The sequence below is a fragment of the Oenanthe melanoleuca genome, chromosome 6 (assembly GCF_029582105.1).
Source record: "Oenanthe melanoleuca isolate GR-GAL-2019-014 chromosome 6, OMel1.0, whole genome shotgun sequence".
In the NCBI taxonomy this organism is placed as follows: domain Eukaryota; kingdom Metazoa; phylum Chordata; class Aves; order Passeriformes; family Muscicapidae; genus Oenanthe; species Oenanthe melanoleuca.
The window spans coordinates 34,034,619-34,057,187 of NC_079340.1; the positions used below are offsets into that span (position 1 = coordinate 34,034,619).

At 49.5% G+C, this 22,569-nt stretch overlaps 2 protein-coding genes across 2 annotated transcripts in view; one reads left to right on the forward strand and one right to left on the reverse strand.

The window, feature by feature from the left end:
• Positions 1 to 22,569, forward strand: part of GLRX3 (glutaredoxin 3) — a 339,780-nt gene that overhangs the window by 179,126 nt on the left and 138,085 nt on the right. The gene's annotated exons all lie outside the window — the stretch shown is intronic.
• The window catches only part of TCERG1L (transcription elongation regulator 1 like), a 47,255-nt gene that overhangs the window by 979 nt on the left and 23,707 nt on the right, over positions 1 to 22,569 (reverse strand). Inside the window, exons 5-12 of the mRNA XM_056494280.1 lie at positions 19,169 to 19,288; positions 17,759 to 17,853; positions 14,996 to 15,084; positions 11,877 to 12,031; positions 8,649 to 8,718; positions 7,175 to 7,304; positions 4,148 to 4,237; positions 2,171 to 2,289 (exon numbers count right to left, since the gene is read on the reverse strand). Coding sequence (XP_056350255.1) covers positions 2,171 to 2,289; positions 4,148 to 4,237; positions 7,175 to 7,304; positions 8,649 to 8,718; positions 11,877 to 12,031; positions 14,996 to 15,084; positions 17,759 to 17,853; positions 19,169 to 19,288 — 868 coding nt within the window. The remainder of the gene's footprint in view (positions 1 to 2,170; positions 2,290 to 4,147; positions 4,238 to 7,174; positions 7,305 to 8,648; positions 8,719 to 11,876; positions 12,032 to 14,995; positions 15,085 to 17,758; positions 17,854 to 19,168; positions 19,289 to 22,569) is intronic.

Sequence of the window (22,569 nt, forward strand, 5' to 3'; positions counted from 1 at the left end):
AGCCCAGCTCCTGCACCTGCACCCTGTGTTGGGTTGATGTGGCCAGAAATGTGAATTCTGTGTATTCCAGCAATGTGCATTCTGTGTATTCCAGAAATGTGAATTCTGTGTACTCCAGAAATGTGCATTCTGTCCCATCTGTTAACCCAGCTGGGGCAGTGCCCCTGATCTCCTGCACACATTATCTGCTCATGGGCCATCTTTAAACCAGCTGGGCAATCATCTTTATCTTCCCACAGCCCATCCTCCCTCCAGGAGATATCTCCTGTTCATGGCCAGTGAGTCCCAGGGCATGACTGATAAAATTCCATCATCCCATGGGAGATGCTCCAGCCAGGGGAGCAGCCAAGCCTTTCCTACCCAGATAAAAACTGAGATTTGGGACACCAAGGAACCTTCTTCCCACTGGATTCCAGAGGAAAACCAGACCTTTGCACATCATCCCTGGAGCTTCAGAGGAAACTGCACCTTCTCCAGGAGCACTGCTCCAGCTGAACCACATCTGCCCCTGCAGGAGGATGCAGCCACCATTGAATGGGACTGTGCCAACACCCTGACTGACTGACGGGTGTCAGCTTGGATTCTGACTCTGGCAGGGCTGGGATTGTTCTGTGTAATGCTGCATTTCTATTTTAATTTTCCTAGTAAAGAACTGTTATTCCTAATTCCCATCTCTTTGCCTGAGAGCCTCTTCATTTCAAAATTACAATAATAATTTGGAGGGAGGGGGTTTCCATTCTCCATTCCAAGAGAAGCTCTTGCCTGTATTGGCAGACACCTGTCCCCAAACCAGGACACACCCACACCAAAAATCAGGGGGTCTGGGAATGTCTGACAGCAGCAGGATGGAAAGTCTGGGATGAAGGAAGGTGAGACCACAGCAGGGTTTGGACAGCTGGAGCAGCTGCAAGGAGCAGGGATTAACCCTGGGATTGAGGAATGGATTGATGGCTGGCAGGAGGCTGCTGAGCCATTGTCACACCTCCACAGAGCAGTGACAGGAGTTTTTACTGCAACTCCTGCAGATTTTGTATTTCCAAGGCTCTCCTAGCACAGTTTTCCACCTTCATTGCCTTTCAGGCTGCACGCCCAGCTCCTTTCCCCAAGGTGATGCTTTGCTTTTTATTGCAAATATTTGGGATTTATTTCTCTTATTGTGTGCCTAAATCAAGGCAGGGAAAGGAGCTTCCTCATGCTCTGGTGTCACAGCCAGCTCCCAAAACCCTCCAGGGGTGAAATGCTCCAGGGCTCTGGGCCAGCACAGCTCTTCCCTTGGGGACTGGGAATGTCAGTGCTGGGAGCAGAGTTTGGGTGGGACATCAGCCCAGAATATTCCTAATTCTGTTGTAAAATGTTTCTGGTAATTACAATTATTACAGCCCACATGCTGTTTGGATCCGTGTGCCCACACAGGTCGTGCTGAATAATTATCTGCATATTTTATCAGAGAAAACAGTAATTTCTTTGTTCCAGCAATTTAACAATATTTATAATAGAAACCCCTTTATTTTCATGTAATTTACAAATGAGAGAGCACTGCCCTAAGCACTGCCACTGTGTGAGTCTGGATCCATCACTTGGAAAACAAAGTAAAGCAGAAATTGTGCCTTGCACGCTGTATTTTAATTTAATCACAGAACTGTAGAGTCTCAGAAGGGTTTGGGCTGGGAGAGACCTCACAGATCATCTTGTTCCAGCCCCCTGCCACGGGCAGGGACACATTCCCCAAATTTAATGGCGTGGCATTGACAGGAACTTCACAGAATTATATTTCTCTTCCACCCAACGCCAAGGCTAAATACAATTTCTGAGTAGTTACACCTGCATGTGTAATGCAGATGGGACTGCACGCTGTGGTACTGATTTTCCATAAGTCATGTGTGTTCTATCATCACAGCATATACAAGAATATAAAATAAATGTGCATATATAAATGTGCAGGAATATAAAATAAAGTATTGCACATTGGGAGAGGGAGAGGGGAAGGCATAGAGAGAGGGAGGGATGGAATATTTCCTCTCCCAGGAACACAACAAAATACTGGGAAATATCAGGGAAGAAATGTCCATTGGAACAGGGATCTTCCCCTTGCTGTGAAGAACTCTGGGCTGAAAAGCTCAGCCTAAACAATAAAGCCGAGCTTCCCAACCCTTCCTAAGGCAATGCCCACCTTGGGGATAACTTGGATTCTTCCAGAAGCTTCTTGAATTCTTCCTTGGCCAACAGCAACTTGTTCTTCTTCTCTTTGTACTCCTCCCTGACCCGGGTCTTGACAAACTGCTCAAAAATCTGGCCAAGGAAGGGACAAGGGACAAGGACACAGGACAAGGACACAGGACAAGGACAGGGACAAGGACAAGGACAAGGACAAGGACAAGGACACAGGACAAGGACACAGGACAAGGACAGGGACAAGGACAAGGACAGGGACAAGGACAAGGACAGGGACAAGGACAGGGAGTCATTGCCAAAGCCTTTGGGGGGTTTCTGCAACCCCAGGGCCTCCTCTGCCCTCCCCACACATCCAGGAGTTTTTATTCCATCACCTCCAAGGACTCTGTGCTGGCTGTAACTGGGCATTTAATTAAAGGGCAGCAGTGTTTATATCAGTCCCAGAATCCCAGACTGGCTTGGGGTGGGAGGACCTTACATCCCAGCCAGTCCCAGCCCTGCCATGGCCCAGGTGGCTCCAAGGCTGGGAAGTGATTCCATGTTCCAAGGAATGTGTCTGGACTGACTCATCGCGGTCCAGGCGTTGTCCTTGTCCTGAAATTCCCTGAAATAATTCCCAAACTCCCAGCTCAGGCTCTTTAGCAGCACTTTCCAGCCTGCCAGCTCCTCATACATTTTCATTCCTGTATTTCCATATTATTGTGTTTTGCTTTTTTTTTATTTTTTTATTTTTTTTTTTCCTTAGGAAAGGGAATTTTGGAAGGGAAGCAAATGAAGATGTATGTGCCCAGTGCTCTGGAAAACACCCACAGGAAGCTCTCTGGAGAACCATGGGACAATATGGAATAAGTTCATTTTTCATCCTTTTTACTTAAAAAATGGACAATTCCACATTCAAAATTATTCCTTCTGCAGGATGACAAAAACTTTTAAGGGAAACAACCACAGAGCAGCAAGTTCACTTTCTCTGCATGATCCCTGCATCTCTCCTGAATTTAGCAGACTCTTCTGCAGACTTTGGGACCCATAGTGAAAATTAATGCCCAAATTATCAAGACAGCAAATAAATATTTGTATTTTAGATAATTATTTTTAATAAATATTTGTATTTTTTTATATTGTATATAAAATAATAATAAAAACTCCACATCCTTTTGGAGCTCCACAGAAAAACCCAACCCCTGCAGAGAGCCTCCAGAGTAAAAAAGAGAAAAAAGAAGAAAAGAAGAAAAGGAGAAAATAAGAAGAAAGAAGAAAAAAAGAAAGAAGAGAAGAGAAGAGAAGAGAAGAGAAGAGAAGAGAAGAGAAGAGAAGAGAAGAGAAGAGAAGAGAAGAGAAGAGAAGAGAAGAGAAGAGAAGAGAAGAAAGAGAAGAGAAGAGAAGAGAAGAGAAGAGAAGAGAAGAGAAGAGAAGAGAAGAGAAGAGAAGAGAAGAGAAGAGAAGAGAAGAGAAGAGAAGAGAAGAGAAGAGAAGAGAAGAGAAGAGAAGAGAAGAGAAGAGAAGAGAAGAGGAAAAAGAAAATGAGAAGAAGAGAAGAAGAGGAGAAGAGAAGAAGAGAAGAAGAGAAGAAGAGGAGAAGGAGAAGCAGAGAAGAGAAGAAGAGAAAAAGAAGAGAAGAGTAGGAGAAGAAGAAAAGAAGAAAAGAAGAAAAGAAGAAAAGAAGAAGAAAAGAAGAAAAGAAGAAAAGAAGAAAAGAAGAAAAGAAGAAAAGAAGAAAAGAAGAAAAGAAGAAAAGAAGAAGGAGGAGGAGAAGGAAGAAGGAGAAGACTTTAATATTCTGAACTCTTTGCCTTCCAGACTTCCATGCAATAACAACTTTACAGCAACCAACAACTGCTCTTTTCTCATTGAAAACCCAAACCCACAAACAACTCAACAAGTGTCCACAGGGGAATTCTGACTCCACGGAACTCTCTGTTCCTCCCGAGAGCCCCAGGATCTTGGTTTGGGGTGTTTGCTGGGCACAGCCACTCACCTGCCTCCTCTCCTCGGGGTTGAGCAGCAGGTAGCGCGGGTCGAACACGATCTTGTGCAGCTCCTTCTCCCAGGTGGAGAACGCCGACACCTGGGCACAGAGCAGGGCACGGTGTTTCAGGGGCAGGGCAGGGAGCTGAGGAACCCTGGGCACCATTCCTGGCGTGGCTGAAGGGGAATTTTGATCTCTGGCAGAGCTCTGCTGGCCCCCACCCCACCAGGATGGGTTTGCTCCGTGCTGGAGATGCTGGCTCCCCATCCTGCAGCAGCAGGAAATGCATTCTGTGGGGCTGCTACTGCAGCACAGGCACCAATTCCCACGGAAGGGACAATTCCAACTCCAGAGCTGGAATTGTCACCCAGCAGGGGCACACAGGGAAAGTGGCAGGGAACACCTTCAGAGCAGCACATTCCCACTGCCACTGGGATGGAAATGTCACATCCTGCATGGCAATGTCATGGGAATGTCACATCCTGCATGGGAATGTCACATCTTGCATGGGAATGTCATACCCTACATGGAAACATCACATCCTCCATGGGAATGTCACATCCTGCATGGAATTGTCACACCCTGCATGGCAATGTCATGGGAATGACACATTCTGCACAGGAATGTCACATCCTGCATAGAAATGTCACATCCTGCATGGGAATGTCACACCCTGCATGGGAATGTCACATCCTGCATAGAAATGTCACATCCTGCATGGGAATGTCATGGTAACATCACATACTTCATGGCAATGTCACATCCTGCATGGCAATGTCACATCCTCCATGGCAATGTCACATCCTGCAGGGCTGCTCCAGCCTCATGGACACTTTGGGTTGGAAGGGACCTCATAGATCACCCAGATCCATCCCTGCCTGGGCAGGGACAATTCCCACTATGCCAGAAGCTTCTACAGCATCCCTGGGAATTTGTTGGCAAAAAATCTGAAGGAACTAAAATATTCTAATCACTCCAACTAATTACAAAAGAGTGAATTGACTAAAAAAATCCAAGGATGTGAAGTATAATTAAACAGTAATTAACACTGCAGCAGGAAAGCTCTGATGAAGCAAAGTGGCTTTAAGTGGACTTGTTTTCCTCTCAGAATGGCTTGAGATTGGAAAATCCAAAGTTCAGCTGCATTTGGGGTCTGAGGCCATTGGAAAATCCAAAATTCAAGCTGCATTCAGGCTCTGAGGCCATTGGAAAATCCAGAGTTCAGGCTGACTTTGGGACCCAAGGCCATTGGGAAATCCAAAGTTCAGGCTGCATTTCAGACCTGAGGCCATTGGAAATCCAAAGTTCAGGCTGACTTTGGGATCTGAGGCCCATTTGCAGCTCAAAGCTAATTAAGCTCAGCTAATTCACCACACAATCATTGCAGCTGATGATTTTGTGCACAGCAATTATTGCATTGCAATTTGGCAAACATCACCTAAAATAACCTGGGATTTCTGGTTTAATTCCTGTTACATTTCACACACAAATCCCTCTCTCTCCCTGGGATTAAGAAAGGAAAACCTTGAGAAAAAAACACCTTGTGGAATCTTTTCAGAGGTCTTGAGAGCAGCCCAGCAGGGAGAGACTTTCCTGGAAATGCTGGATTAAAACATTAATATTTTGATGCTGGGTGGGAGAGGGAGACAGGAAGAATCTTAATTCTTCCTCTTGGAATTTTGTAGAAACTTTGGAACTTCCAGAAGAATATCCACATTACATTTTGACACAGGAAATCTCACCCCAGACTCCAGAATAAAGAGTGCCAGAGCTCCCCAAACTCCCTCTGTTTTTAAAATTTACAATAAATATTCTTCTGTGGACATGATTTCTGTAAGGAAGCTGCAGAACTCCACTGGCAAACTCCATCTGCTTCGAGCTCTTTGTGATTCCATCCAGCAATTCCTTGAGGAGGGAAGGCAGGGGATGGGCATCAAATAATCAGATTTAAATGGCATTAATGGTCCCCTGTGCTTCAGCCAGGCCAAGCAGCTGCTGCTGAGCTGGACAGCTCAAAAATGTTCAGGGTAAAAGCAAAGTGGCCTCTTCTCTCTCCATTTTCAAACATTAGCAAATCAAAACAGTGAATTTCCCAAATTTCTTAATTTTAGGAGGAAATCTTGCATAGAAACACGTGGGAATCCTGTTCTAGAAAACCCCTATTCCTTCCCAATATTGACTTCTTGCCCCCTGAGCTCCAATCTGCAGAGTCTCCACCCAGGGCTCGTTCATGTCAGCAGCTCTGGCGTGGGGATAATTCACTGCCCAGCTGCTGAAGCTCCAATTATCCCCCTTTAAAGGCTGCTGATTGCTGGGATGAACTTGATGGGTTTAGTGGCTGACAACAGCCAGCTTGGGCTGCACGTCCTGCAGGGATGGCATCCGGAGATGGGGCACTGTGGCAGCGTGGGGGAAACAAAAACCTGCAGCCCCTGCTCGTTTTACACCTCCCTGTCCCACTGAGCCCAGACCCGGAGCATTCCCTGTTCCTGCAGCTCAGCACAGCTGCAGCATCTCCAGAACATCCTCTGGGTAAGCAGTGGTGGCTGCTGGAGGGTGGGGATGGGCGGGATTTTGGGATGGAATTCCCAGATTGCTGTGGCTGCCCCTGCATCCCTGGCAGTGCCAAGGCCAGGCTGGACACTGGGACAGTGGGAGGTGTCCCTGCCCTGATTTAAGGTCCCTTCCAGCCCAAACCATTCCTGATTCCATGATTTGGATGGCCAGCCAGTGAAACTGGCTCCCCATGCAGGAATCCCTGGAGTTTGTGGCAAGGAACAGGACCTTTGCCCTCTGGGGTTTCTGTGCCCACAGCCCCACGTCCTGCTGAGCCCTGACCCTGCTGGAAGAGCTGCTGCCTCTGGATATCTGGGAATTTGGAAAGGGCTCCCCGTTCCCACGGGTGCAGAGGGGAAATGCCACCAGCGCTGTCACCAAGGGCAGGCTCGGGGACAGAGCCCGGCCCGGCTTCTCCTGCCCTGCTGCTGGGCCAGAGGCTGGGAAGGGCTGCAGGTCCCGGGGAGGGCTGTTCCTCACCCCCCTCTCCAGCAGCATGTCCCTGAAGTGGGTGATCCTCTCCTCCAGGGGCGGCGAGATCCGCGGGGCTGAGCCTTCCTCCCGACCCTGCTCCTCCTCGGCACGGCCCGCGGGCTGGCACGGCTCTGTCCTGGGCAGGGACAGGGACAGGGACAGGGACAGGAGCAGGGACAGGAGCAGGGACAGGGACAGGAGCAGGACAGGGACAGGGGCAGGAGTCAGCACTGCTCCCCGGGCAGGGGATCCCATCCTCCCCATCCTCTCCTTTCCATCCATTTTATCCTTCCCATCCTTTCCATGCTTTCAATCCTTTCCATCCTTTTAATCCTTTCTATCCTTCCCTTCCCATCCTCCCCATCCTCTCCTTTCCATCCATTTTATCCTTCCCATCCTTTCCATGCTTTCAATCCTTTCCATCCTTTTAATCCTTTCTATCCTTCCCTTCCCATCCTCCCCATCCTCTCCATGCTTTCAATCCTTTTCATCCTTTCAATCCTTTCAATCCTTCCCATCCTTTCTATCATTTTTACCCTTTCCTTTTTCATCCTTTCAATCCTTTTTATAATTTTTATCCTTTCGATCCTTTTTTCCTCCTTTCCATCCTTTCTATCATTTTTATCCTTTCCATCCTTTTCATCCTTTCCATGCTTTCAATCTTTTCATTTTCATCCTTTGCATCCATTTTATCCTTTTCCATCCTTTCCATCCTTTCCTTTTCATCCTTTCCATTCTTTCCATCCTTTTTTTAATTTCCTTTCCATCATTTCCATCCTTTCCATTCTTCCCATCCTTTTTATCATTTCCTTTCCATCCTTTCCATTCTTCCCATCCCTTTCATCCTTTTCATCATTTCCATCCTTTAAATCCTTTCCATCCATTTTATCCTTTCCATCCTTTTTTCATCCTTTCCTTCCCATCCTTTCCATTCTTTTCATCCTTTCCATCCTTTCCATCCTTTTCTTTCTATCCTCTTAATCCTTTCCATCCTTTTTCCATCCTTTCCATCCTTTTTCCATCCTTTCCATCCTTTCCATCCTTTTAATCCTTTCCATCCTTTCCATCCTTTCCATCCTTTTAATCCTTTTTATCCTTTCCATTCTCCTCATCCTTTCCATCCTTCCCATCCTCCCTGGCACACCCCAGAGCTGCCCTGCCTGGAGCCACTGGGTGCTCAGGGATGGGCATTTCCCAAAAAGCTGCAGCTGGTGCCAAACCTGGGGCTGCTGGCACCTGCAGCAGCTCCTGCTGAGGCAGGACAGTCCCTCAGGGCCACCAGAGGGATCTGACACCCAAACTGAGGGCACAGCAAAGTGGCAGCTGCACACAGCCCTGGCCAAGGAGGGGTGACCTCACAGGGGTAAAGGCAGTAAGTAACTACCCAAATCTTAACAAATAAAAGTTTCAAAAAACCTTTACAAACTACCACACCAACCCTTCCCACGTTAAATACAGAGAAGTAAAACTTAGAACTTACTTATTTCTCTTAGTTTTGATGCTCAGATCATCATTTTCATCCCCTGGACAAGAGCTCACACATTTGTCTGCTGGGAAGAAGGAAATATTTATCAGATTTGAACGAGATAAATGGAAATACAAATTCCTCAAATTGACTTCTCTTCCCTGGTCTCTGCTGCTCAGGTATTTCCTGGTTTCACTCCCACAGAGGGTTTGAAAAATAACAAGAATTTTATAAAATCCTCGGAATTGCCTTCATCCAAATGGAAGCAACAGCAATAAAGTGACCATTTCCAGTCAGCAAAATTCCTCATTTTTCATTCATGACACGATTGCTTTAAATCTTATTATTGTCTCACCTGATCCTCCCTCCTCCCTTCCCTCCAAAATGCAGCTCAGGACATCCCTGCAGAATCATTTCTGTGCTGACAGCCTGAAGGATTCCTTGGAGGAAACTCCCCCAGAGCTTCTCCCTTTCCCTTTTCCCTCCTGGGATCAGCCCAGGAATTCCAGCAGATCCCCTGCTCTCCTTGGGGGACCCAGAGCTTGGATTGTCAGGCACAGACAAGGGGAGCAAAGCCTGAATTCTGAAATTCTCTTCACCTCCCCCAGCTGCAGTTCTCACCAAAACCCCCAAGAAGTGAAATTCCTGGATTCCATGGGGAGCAAACCAGCCTCCAGTGCTGGCTGCAATTGCAGGGGATAACTGTGCAAGTTGTGGAAATTATTCCAGTTTTGGGTGTGGAGAATTCACAGAACCCAAGGACAGGGCTTGGAGCAGCCTGGGGCAGTGGGAGGTGTCCCTGCCCAGTGGATGGGCTTTGGGGTCCCTCCCAGCCCAGCCTTTCCATGATTTGATGACTCCAAAATGTCCATTTTCTATTAATCAGCTGAGAAAACTTCCAGCCTGAGCACCCAGAAGGGTCCTGGTCCAGCTGCAGGACAAGGTCACAGCAGATAAATGAAATATAAAATAAATAAACAGCAGGATGAGATCACAGCACAGGAGCTGCCCCTGCTCTCCAGACCCATGGCCTGATGGAAACATCAACCTTGGAGGAGGAATTGAGAAATGAGCAATTTTTCATTCGTGCCCAGATTTAAAAAGCACTTGATCCTTCAGCAGAGACAACCCAGAGCATCCCATGGACAGCTTCTCTTGACATCTTTTTTATTTTTAAGATGTTTGATTTGAAAATCGTAATTAAAACTCAGCAGCAGCCACTCAGCTGAATAAATGTGGGAAGCATTGTTGGGAGCACTCAGCTCATTTGTGTTATTTATTTACTGGAGATTACAAGCTCAGAGAAGAGGTAACAAATAATCCCCTTCACCTCAGAGCTAATCTATACTAATTATTAGCTGCTCCAACCCTGGGAGCCACAAGCCCCAATTACAGCAGGGAAGATTAAGACTATTTAATAACAATGGCCATAGAAAACCAGGAGCATGAATCAAATCTTTGTGGTAGAGATAACAAATGCAAAGGATGGAGCAAAAAATAGATTTTTGAAGTGGCACCTATCAGCCCTGACTTCATTCTCTTCTGTTAATTAATTACAGAGAGGAACAATGCTAAAGACCAGGAACAAGGACCCTCAGCTTTGTCTCTGGCCATCCCTTGGCAGGAATTCACTGAGCTCCCAATAAACCCTGCAATCCAAGCTCTGTGTTCCTCCTGAAGAATGAATTTCAGCAGACAGGCTTTGGAGGAATTACACCCACTGCAGCCAAACTTCCTCAAATTACACAGAAATACCCACCCAAGCACCTGCTATGGAAATTCAGAGAGAGAAATGGAAATGTGGCAGAGAAGCCTCCTTGGAGCTGCTGTTCTGCTGACAGCAAAGCTGGGAGGGGCTCACCCTGATCCCTGGGCACGGGGCTGCTGGGTGTGGGGTCTGCAGGGTTACCTGGGGTTTGCAGTGGTTATTTGGGGTTTGCAGTGGTTATTTGGGTTGGTCTGCAGTGGTTATTTGGGGTTTGGAGGGGTTATTTGGGGTTTGGGGGGTTATTTGGGGTTTGGGGGGTTATTTGGGGTTTGCAGTGGTTATTTGGGTTTGTTTGGAGGGGTTATTTGGGGTTTGCAGTGGTTATTTGGGGTTTGGGGGGTTATTTGGGGTTTGGGGGGTTATTTGGGGTTTGGGGGGGTTATTTGGGGTTTGCAGTGGTTATTTGGGGTTTGGAGGGGTTATTTGGGGTTTGGGGGGTTATTTGGGGTTTGCAGTGGTTATTTGGGGTTTGGGGGGTTATTTGGGGTTTGCAGTGGTTATTTGGTGTTTGGGGGGGTTATTTGGGGTTTGCAGTGGTTATCTGGGTTTGGAGGGGTTATTTGGGGTTTGCAGTGGTTATTTGGGGTTTGGAGGGGTTATTTGGGGTTTGCAGTGGTTATTTGGGGTTTGGGGGGTTATTTGGGGTTTGCAGTGGTTATTTGGGGTTTGCAGTGATTATTTAGGGTTTGCAGCATCCATCCTCCCTTCACTCCCCAGGACCCCACTCTACTCCCAGGTGTCAAACCCCCACCCAGCACCCCCAGCTCCCAGGGGCTGTGGGGCTCAGGGAGGGGGGCAGTGCCAGGGTTGGTTATTGAGGGGCAGTGCCAGGGTTGGTTTGGTTTGGGTTGGGTTTGGTTTAGTTTGGGTTGGTCTGGTTTGGGAAGATTTGGTCTGGTTTAGTCTGGTTTGGGTTGGTTTGGGTGGGTTGGTTTAATTTGGTTTAGTTTGGGTTGGTTTAATCTGGTTTAGTTGGGGTTGGTTTAATCTGGTTTAGGTTGGGTTGGTTTAATCTGGTTTGGGTTAGTTGGGGTGGGGTGGTTTAATCTGGTTTAGGTTGGGTTGGTTTAATCTGGTTTAGGTTGGGTTGGTTTGGTCTGGTTTGGGTTGGGTTGGTTTGGTCTGGTTTGGGTTGGGTTGGTCTGGTTTAGTCTAGTTTGGGTTAGTTTGGGTTGGTTTGGTTTGGTTTAGTTTGGGTTGGTTTGGTCTGGTTTAGTCTAGTTTGGGTTAGTTTGGTTGGTTTGGTTTAATCTGGTTTAGTTTGGGTTGGTTTAATCTGGTTTAGTTTGGCTGGTTTAATCTGGTTTGGGTTGGGTTGGTTTGGTCTGGTTTGGGTTGGGTTGGTCTGGTATAGTCTAGTTTGGGTTAGTTTGGGTTGGTTTGGTCTGGTTTGGTTTAGTTTGGGTTGGTTTAGTCTGGTTTGGGTTAGTTTGGGTTGTTTTGGGTTGGTTTGGTTAGTTTGGGTGGGTGGTTACTTGCTGCCGCCTCCAGCTTGCGCTTGTGCGGGGGGTCCTCGAGCAGCCGCTTGATGTCCCCGCGGTGCCGCAGGTCCAGCGGCCGCTCCCACACCGACAGCTGCATGGTGGGGTTGAAGAAGAACACCCGGTCATCTCCAGTCCAGACCACACACCTGCTCCAACGACAAAGCAGCCTCAGAGCCTGGCCAGGACCAGGAGTGCCCTGAGGGACGGCACGGTGACAGCCCAGGGACACTCAGTGACAACCAGTGACAGCACAGGGACAGCACAGTGACACCCCAGTGACACCCAGTGACACCCCAGTGACACGCCAGTGACAACCAGGGACACCCCAGGGACCCCAGCCCGGCCCTGCCCCAGCACCCCGGGCAGGGAGCTCAGTCCTCCCCCACCCACGGGCGCAGGGAACAGCCCAGGTGAGATGTTCTGCCAGGGAAGGGCAAAAGGAGCAGGTGAGGTCACGGTGCTGCCACTGGGGAAGCCACAGGAAAAGCCATTGCAGGTTCTGTGGGACAGCCAGGGGCTGTGGGGGCCTTGTCATGGTGCCACGGGCTGGCACGTGGCTGTGGGGGCCTCACCTGCTGTGCTGGAGGGGAAAGGTGCAACCACAGAATCTCTGTGCCATCCCTGTGCCATCCCTGTGCCATCCCTGTGCCATCCCCTCATCATCCCTGTGCCATCCCTGTGCCATCCCTGTGCCATCCCCTCATCATCCCTGTGCCATCCCTGTGCCATCCCCATGGCATCATCATGACATTACCATGGCAACTCTGTGCCAACCCCATGGCATCCCCATGGCATCCCAAATCCCATCTAATGGCATCCCTATGCCATCTCCATGGCATCCCAAATGCCATCCCAATGACATCCCTGTGCCATGCCCATGCCATCCTCATGACATCCCCATGACATCCCCATGGCACTCCAAAATCATCATGACATCACTATGGCACCTCCACAGCATCCCTGTGCCATCCCCATGGCATCCCAAATCCCATCCAATGCCATCCCTGTGCCATCCCAATGCCATCCCAATGCCATCCCAATGCCATCCCTGTGCCATCCCAATGCCATCCCTGTGCCATCCCTGTGCCATTCTCATGCCATCCCAATGCCATCCCAATGCCATCCCAGTGCCATCCCAGCCATCCCAGCCATCCCAATGCCATCCCTGTGCCATTCCCATGGCATCCCAGTGCCATCCCAGCCATCCCAATGCCATCCCAGTGCCATCCCAGCCATCCCAGCCATCCCAATGCCATCCCTGTGCCATCCCTGTGCCATCCCAATGCCATCCCTGTGCCATCCCTGTGCCATCCCAGCCAGCCCCACCTCCTCTGACAGGTCCCCCCCACCCCAGCACCTGCCCCAAATCTTCAGGCTGGAATTTGTTTGGGATTTCCCAAACGTGCCCAAGCCCTGCAGCACCAGCCACAGCCCTGGGCTTGGCCAGGAAAACATGCCTGGCCACAGTGCAGCCCCTTGTGCTGACACTCCTCTGGAATCAGCCAAAATAATATGAAGATAACCACTGCCCCATCCTTAACAGAATCCAAAATCCCGGGGATGCACGTCCCTAAAGCTATTTGTAAATAAACAAACAGGATTTCTGTCTCAGGCTGAGTCCCAGTGAGAGCTGAGCCCACCCTGGCTGGGGCACACACACACTGCTGGCAGCCAAACGCTGCTGGCTCTCAGGCAGAAATGCAAACCTGCTAATTACAAGCTCTGCTGTTTAATTGTTATTAAAAGCAGGGAGTAATGATGGGTTTGAAAGGACTGGAAATAGGAAAAGTGCTCCCTCACTGCAGGGTGTTGCTATAAAATAACCAACACACCCCGTGCAGGACAGGTAAGATCCCATGAAATTGGCTGTACAAACCCATGGAAGTTTTGGCAGCCTGGATTCAGTGACATGCACACGATAAATATCTTTAATATCTAAATATCTCTCTTACAAAGGAGGTGGTGGAACCCTGAGGCCTGGGAGTTGTGAACTTTCTGTGCTTTCTGGCCTGAGTGGTTGACAGAAGGATTTTTATCTCCTGTACCCCTATAATAATAGGGGTAGAAATGGCTTCCAAAATTGAGTGATGGAGTTAAAATCACTGCTGTGTAGTTTGAACAGAAGTGTGTAATATCACATGGTGAAAGGTTTGGAATTTGAAGTTTTAAAATATAAGTATGGAACAAGAGAAAGGTTTTGGAGCAGAGATTTTTTTTCTTCCTTCTTGTTCCTTCTTCTTAGTTTTAGGTAGTATTTTTTAGTTAGATAAAAAGTGCTACACCATGTTTGATCGTTGGGTCAAAAGTATAAATAATACAGGTATTAGCTTTTAATTGGACTGTATACCTTTCAAAGACCTTGTAACAAACAAGGCACAGCTCCATTTTTTCATTTTTGGCTTGCTAGCTAAAAGTGCTATAGCAGTCACTATGATATAACTAAAAATTAATAAACAACCCAGCCCAAACACAAAACTTTGCCTCTCGTGCTTCAATCCCAACTCTGAGTGAAGGCAAAGGAAAAAAGAAGATGAACACTAATAATGCTGTTATTATTGCTAATAAATAAACAAATAATGTTTAGTTATTAGTGTTTAGTTATTAGTTAAACTAACTAAATATTAGATAATAATAAAGAAGAGGAGGAGGAGGAGGAGGAGAAGGAGAAGGAGAAGGAGAAGGAGAAGGAGAAGGAGAAGGAGAAGGAGAAGGAGAAGGAGAAGGAGAAGGAGAAGGAGAAGGAGAAGGAGAAGGAGAAGGAGAAGGAGAAGGAGAAGGAGAAGGAGAAGGAAAAGAAAAAGGAGAATAAAAAGGAAAAGGAAAAGGAAAAGAAAAAGGAAAAGGAAAAAGAAGAAAAATAAGAAGAAAAGAAAAAGAAGGAAAAAAAAAAAAAAAAAAAAAAAAAGAAGAAAAAAAAAGAAGAAAAAAAGAAGAAATGAATAATAAACCAGCCCTAACAATGCTGTTTTTCCTCTCTGCCCAAGCCAGAGCAGGCAGGGCCCAGCTCTGGCAGTGCCTCCCACACCTCTCAGCACAGCTCCCAAGCAGGAATTGCCAGGCAGGCCCTGGCAGCGCCGTGCCAGCCCGGGAAGGTCCTGGCAGCTGCTCACCACGGGGATCCTGGCACGGGGGTGGATGCCACGGGCTTGTTCCCCTTGGCAGCAGCATCAGCCTCGCTCAGCAGCTGGAAGGAGGGACCCTGCAGAGACACAGGGTGAGCACACAGAGCAGGGCACGGAGGGAAGAGCACCCCAAAACCTGGGGGTCACCCCTGGGCAGAACTCCAGGAGAGGCTTTGGGGACACCCAGCTGCCTCTGGGAACCCTAAAAGTGCCTCTGCAGCTCCAGCCACGGTCACTGTTTGCACCAGCAGCGCCAGCCAAGGCGTTTTCAGGTGTTCTTGTCAAACACTGGAATTTGTCAAGGCTACTGGAACATAAATTGTGCTAAATCAGGTAAAAAGGAGCTGGGAAACAGAACAGCAAGATGGCAAGAACTCAGATAAAGGTGGGCAGTGGAGCACTGCACTGGAACCAATCATATTTCCTGCAAAGCGCATGGACAAAGTAAAGACACAAATAAAAAAATGTGTGATTGTGTGGACAGTAGTTTAAAAATGTGTAACTAAGGCATGAAGTAAACAATAAAGTGGCTTCTGCTTAATGACATTAATCACATTAATTAGTTGTTCCAAAGGCCTCTTCCAGTGCCTGAATGAGCCAACAAGAAAAAATGGAGAAAGATTTTGGACAAGGGATGGAGGGACAGGACACAGGGAATGGCTCCCACTGCCAGGGCTGGGTGGGATTTGGGCAGGAATTGTTCCCTGGGAGCTGGGATGGAATTCCCAGATTTGCTGCCCCTGGATCCCTGCAGTGCCCAAGGCCAGGCTGGACACTGGGGCTGGAGCACTGGGACAGTGGGAGGGGTGACACTGGGGGGGATTTGGGGTCCCTTCCATCCCAAAGTTGGGATTCCATGGGGAGCAACCCAGCCCTGAGTGTCCCCCGATCCCCTGACAATGCCAGAGCTCCTGCACAGCCCCAGAGAAATGAGCCCCTGGCTGCTCAGAACCCACTGCAGGGAGGGACCCCCAGAGCCCAGCACAGGCAGTGCCCACCTGGGCCGGGTCTGTGAGCTCAGGATTACCTGGGCCGGGTCTGTGAGCTCAGGATTACCTGGGCCGGGTCTGTGAGCTCAGGACTGACCTGGGCTGGGTCTGTGAGCTCAGGACTGACCTGGGCCGGGTCTGTGAGCTCAGGACTGACCTGGGCTGGGTCTGTGAGCTCAGGACTGACCTGGGCTGGGTCTGTGAGCTCAGGATTACCTGGTCACTCTCTGTGAGCTCAGGACTGACCTGGGCTGGGTCTGTGAGCTCAGGACTGACCTGGGCCGGGTCTGTGAGCTCAGGACTGACCTGGTCAGTGTCTGTGACTCAGGACTGACCTGGGCTGGGTCTGTGAGCTCAGGACTGACCTGGTCTCTGTCTGTGAGCTCAGGACTGACCTGGGCCGGGTCTGTGAGCTCAGGACTGACCTGGGCTGGGTCTGTGAGCTCAGGACTGACCTGGGCTGGGTCTGTGAGCTCAGGACTGACCTGGGCCGGGTCTGTGAGCTCAGGACTGACCTGGGCCGGGTCTGTGAGCTCAGGACTGACCTGGGCCGGGTCTGTGAGCTCAGGATTACCTGGTCAGTGTCTGTGAGCTCAGGACTGACCTAGGCTGGGTCTGTGAGCTCAGGACTGACCTGGGCCGGGTCTGTGAGCTCAGGACTGACCTGGTCAGTGTCTGTGACTCAGGACTGACCTGGGCTGGGTCTGTGAGCTCAGGACTGACCTGGGCTGGGTCTGTGAGCTCAGGACTGACCTGGGCCGGGTCTGTGAGCTCAGGACTGACCTGGTCAGTGTCTGTGACTCAGGACTGACCTGGGCTGGGTCTGTGAGCTCAGGACTGACCTGGTCAGTGTCTGTGAGCTCAGGACTGACCTGGGCTGGGTCTGTGAGCTCAGGATTACCTGGTCTCTGTCTGTGAGCTCAGGACTGACCTGGTCTCTGTCTGTGACTCAGGACTGACCTGGTCACTCTCTGTGAGCTCAGGACTGACCTGGGCTGGGTCTGTGACTCAGGACTGACCTGGTCTCTGTCTGTGAGCTCAGGACTGACCTGGTCAGTGTCTGTGAGCTCAGGACTGACCTGGTCTCTGTCTGTGACTCAGGACTGACCTGGTCTCTCTCTGTCTGTGACTCAGGACTGACCTGGTCACTCTCTGTGAGCTCAGGACTGACCTGGTCTCTGTCTGTGACTCAGGACTGACCTGGTCACTCTCTGTGAGCTCAGGATTACCTGGTCACTCTCTGTGAGCTCAGGACTGACCTGGTCACTCTGTGTGAGCTCAGGACTGACCTGGTCTCTGTCTGTGAGCTCAGGACTGACCTGGGCCGGGTCTGTGAGCTCAGGACTGACCTGGTCTCTCTCTGTGAGCTCAGGACTGACCTGGTCAGTGTCTGTGAGCTCAGGACTGACCTGGTCAGTGTCTGTGAGCTCAGGACTGACCTGGGCCTGGTCTGTGAGCTCAGGACTGACCTGGTCAGTGTCTGTGACTCAGGACTGACCTGGTCAGTGTCTGTGACTCAGGACTGACCTGGTCTCTGTCTGTGACTCAGGACTGACCTGGTCAGTGTCTGTGACTCAGGACTGACCTGGTCACTCTCTGTGAGCTCAGGACTGACCTGGTCTCTCTCTGTGAGCTCAGGACTGACCTGGTCAGTGTCTGTGACTCAGGACTGACCTGGTCTCTGTCTGTGACTCAGGACTGACCTGGTCTCTCTCTGTGAGCTCAGGACTGACCTGGTCTCTCTCTGTGAGCTCAGGATTACCTGGTCTCTGTCCCTGCCCCTGGGGACACTCTTCCTCTCCGTGTGCAGGATCAGCGTGGGCGGGCAGGAGGCTCTGCTCGATTCCTTGCCACCGTCTGGAGGGGAAAGGAGCTTTTTAGTGGGAGAGAAACAAACTCACAGCAAGGCAAAACTGCTGAGGAAACCTGCTGGTTTCTATGAAATAGAAATCTGAGTCCATCAGAGAGAGAGAAAAAATACAAGAATTAAATGAAAACTTTAGAAAAACTAAAATCTATTAAACCACACAGAGATGAAGTAGAAGTGTCAGTTTTAGTTTTAAGTAGGAATATAAGTGCCTTAAGAGAGTAAAAAGCCCTAAAGCCGAGTTTAAAGTTCAGAAACTTAGCTGCAGACATAACAAAAACATAGCAGAACATTGCTTGCATTTCTAGACAGAACAGATAGAAACATTTATGTAAATAAATAACACTGTGCATGTAAATTACGTGTAAGGACTGACAGCACTTTCATACTTTAGAACTGAGCTCTGATAGGTGTAGGAAGAATGTTTTAGATTCGTGTTTTTAGCTGATGGGATGATTTATGAATAAATCTGTACTGGTGTGAGAATATAGAAGGAGAAATGGAAGAGGAAGAAGGAAAGGAGAAATGGAAAAGGAGGAGGAAGAGGAGGAGAAGAAGAAGGAGAAGACGAAGAAATAGAAGAATAAATAGAAGAAGAAGAAGGAGAAGGGGAAGAGGAAGAAGAAGGATGAGGAGAAGCAGAAGAAGAAGCAGAAGCAGAAGAAGAATAAGAAGCAGAAGAAGAAGAAGAAGAAGAAGAAGCAGAAGAAGAAGCAGAAGAAGAAGAAGAAGAAGAAGAAGAAGAAGAAATAGAAGAAGAAATGGAAGAAATAGAAGAAGAAATAGAAGAAGAAATAGAAGAATAAGAAATAGAAGAAGAAATAAAAGAAGAAATAGAAGAAGAAGAGTGGAATCACACACACAGCCATGGGATCACACAGACTCAGGTTCCAGCCATGGATCACACACTCACACACAGACACAGCCATGGATCACACACACACACACACACACACACACACACACACACACACACACACACACACCCACAGCCATGGATCACACACACACAGACACAGCCATGGATCACACACACACACACAGCCATGGGATCACACAGGCACAGGTTCCAGCCATGGATCACACACACACACACACACACACACACAGCCATGGATCACACAGACTCAGGTTCCAGCCATGGATCACACACACACACACACACACACACACACAGCCATGGATCACACACACACACACACACACAGACACAGCCATGGATCACGGATCACACACACACACACAGACACAGCCATGGATCACACAGACTCAGGTTCCAGCCATGGATCACACACCCACACCCACCTGCCCGTGGCTGCTCCACCAGCTGGGTGACGAGGGTGACGCCGGGCGCGGCCAGGGCGGTGACACGGGTGAGCTGGGCTGGCAGTAAGGGCCCCACGGCGTCCAGCCTGGAGCCACAGCCTGCAGCACAGCAGGACAGGGGAAGTGGAGAGGAAGGAAGGAGAGTGCAGGAGTGGAGCTTTGCCCTGGTAAATAAAATTCCCTTTAAAAGCCCTGGCTCGTTTCCCCAGCTCGTGGTGGTGCCTTCAGTCTTAGATTTTCCATTTTTCAGAATCTCTGCTGCTTAGTGTGTAACTCTGAAACTTCATGTCAGGTGTTGGTAAGTTCTCTTCACAGGGCAGTGAAATAAAACAATTCCTTTCTAGCTGGAGAGTCAAGGACAACTGGTACCCAAAAGTCATAAACAATGGCTGAGGGAAGGGGGCAAGCCAGGGGGGCTGAGACTTCACTGGGGCTGTGCTTGGAGAATGGACTCCAATATGTAATGAACCAAAACTTCTAAAAATGCAAAAACTCGTGACCAGAATCCATCTGGGGTTTGTTTGGGTGCAGCCCCATCCAGGCTCTGCACTGCCCAAGGTGGATCCTTTCAATAAATTCCTATTTTATCCCTTTTGCTCTGCCCAGTCTCTGTTCCAGCTCAGCAATAAATTCCTGTTTTATTCCTTTTGCTCTCTCTGGTCTCTGTTCCAGCTCAGCCCTTCCAGGCATCAGTTCTGGTGACCACAAAGGGACATCAAGGCACTGGTGGCACTGGTGGCACTGGTGGCACTGGTGGCCATGGTCAGTGGTCAGCAGGTGCTGCACCAGCAGCTGCCCTTGGGGATCTCAGGGAGCTTCTCCAGCCTCAGGGATTCAGTGAATTCACCTGCTGAGCACATCTCCTGCCCCCACCACAGGGTTAAAACAAGGTTTGTGCTCAGCTCAATTCCTGGCCACGATGCCCTCGGATTCTCAGCCAATAAACAGCGCCAGAAATTTAAAATCAATGAAAATGTGGCCCTCAAAGCAAGAATCTGCCAGGGCAGATCAATGCCCTCCCAGCAGGTCACAGCAAGATCAGTGTTCTCATTTTAAATAACACTCCTCTGCTTTCCACTGTTACTCAGCACAACTTCTTTGTGTCCCACTCTGTCCAGGGGAAATTACTTTGCCAATAGTTTCAAAGTGCAGCTTTACCCAGGGATTCACAGTCTGCTCGGACAAGGCCAAACCAGAAACTCTCTGATTTGCTCATGTGCATTATTCATCAGCAATCACTGAGCCAGGGCTGCTGCTAGAGCCAGCCCAGCTAAACCAGGCTGCCCAGTCCTGCAGAATTCCTGCTGCTGCCAAACCTGAGGTCAAACCTCAGATTTATTCCATTTATTTCAGCACTTATTTCCAATTAGCTGGGCACAAGTTCTGCAGAAGCTGAGGCACACAGCCCCACCTCCTGCCAGGGCAAATCCAGCTGTCCCCATGTCCCCAAGCTGTACAGACACATCCCTGCTGAGGCTGGCAGTGACACAATTCCCAGCACAGGCTGCAGGATTTCCTGCCCCTTCCTTTCACCAGCTCCCACCCCACCTCCTCCACGTTCTGGAGTGGCTTGGACCCTTTCTGAAACCCTCAGCCTGTCAGCAGAGCCCCTCACACAGCCTGAACCCCCATGGATCTGTGTGCTGCAATCCCAGAACAGAACGCACAGTCCCAGACTGGTCTGGGCTGGAGGGACCCCAAATCCCACCCAGTGCCACCTCCCACTGCCCCAGGCTGCTCCAAGCCCTGTCCTTGGGTTCCATGGGCTCTCTACACCCAAACTGGGATAATTTCATCACTTTCCTAATTATCCCTGCAATCCCAGCTGCCACAGCTCAATCCCAGCACAGAACACACAGTCCCAGACTGGTCTGGGTTGGAGGGACCCCAAATCCCACCTCCCACTGCCCAGGCTGCTCCAAGCCCTGTCCTTGGGTTCCATGGGCTCTCTACACCCAAACTGGGATAATTCCACCCCTTGCATAACTCCCTGCAATTGCAGCCAGCTCTGGAGACGAGCTCTGCCCGTCCCCACCTCGCTGCTGCTGCTCAAACGTGACTTGCCATTATGTAATTTCAGCTGCTTCTTTCTGCTGATTTATTATCCAATCCAGGAACAATATCAGTGCATCTTTTGATGTGATGGAAGCAATTATCCCACGGCTTCCACCCGCAGCAGAGTCAAGTATATATAAATATATATTTATATACACATCTATATGCACTTCATACATGCAGATCGAGTTCAACTGCTTATTTTAATTATAACTGCAGCTCACCAAATAAGCAGGAATGATTTAAGGCAATCTTAACCTTTAAGGAATAAATATTTATGCTTTGGAGCTCTTTGTGCTTATGAAGAGCAGTCTTTGCAATGGATGGCTTTGGAATACAAATAAAGCCTGGATGGAGTTGAATGTCACGATGCAATATCAGCCTCTGGTCTGAACTGAACATAACCTGGGCTGGAATTACACCTGGATGTGAACCCACACTCTGAGTGCTTCATGATTGCATTGAGGCCAGTAATCCTCTAAACAATCCTGAGGAGGGAGGAGGAAAATGCTCTTCACTGAGAGGCTTTGGGTGATTGCAGAGCCAGTGGGTCCTTTGGAGAACATCTGCCCTTTCCTGAGACTGTTCCAGGCATTTCCAAGCACAGAGCCACCCACACTTCCATGAGCAGCCAAGGGCAGAAGGGGAAGGGCAAAAACTGAGGATGCCCTGCCCTGATTTGTGTGGCTGATGATGGGATCCAGAGGGGAGAGCTGGGCTGGGACCCCCAGCTGCACAGCCCCACCTGCTCTGTCCCCCTGGCTAAAAACCTTCCCCAGGGACAGGGTGACAGGGACAGGGTGACAGGGACAGGGAAAGGTGGCAGGGACAGGGTGAGTAGGGACAGGGTGAGTAGGGACAGAAGGTCAGATGAACAGGATGAGCAGGGACAGGAGAAGGTGACAGGGACAGGATGAGCAGGGACAGGAGAAGGTGACAAGGAAAGGTGACAGGGACAGGAGGAGGTCAGAAGCACAGGGAAAGGTGACAGGGACAGGGAAAGGTGACAGGGACAGGAGGTCAGAGGGGAGGATGCTCTGTCCCCAGCACAGATTTGCCCCCCAGCCCCTCCCTGGCACTGAGCCCAAGGCACTGGGGTGTCTCAGGTTTGGGATGTGAGCAGTGCCTGCAATCTCCAGCTCAGTGTGGGGAGCTCCAGGAGCCAGTGCCAGCAGTGACAATCCCTGCCTGGGGCTGCACAGCCCATACAATCCCCTGGCAGCATTTCCCATGGACCCATTCCATGGCTCCCACGGGATCTGGGGGAGGAACCAGGCAGAGTTCAGAGCTGCTGCCGGGGAGGAGAGTGACCCTGAGCTCTGGGT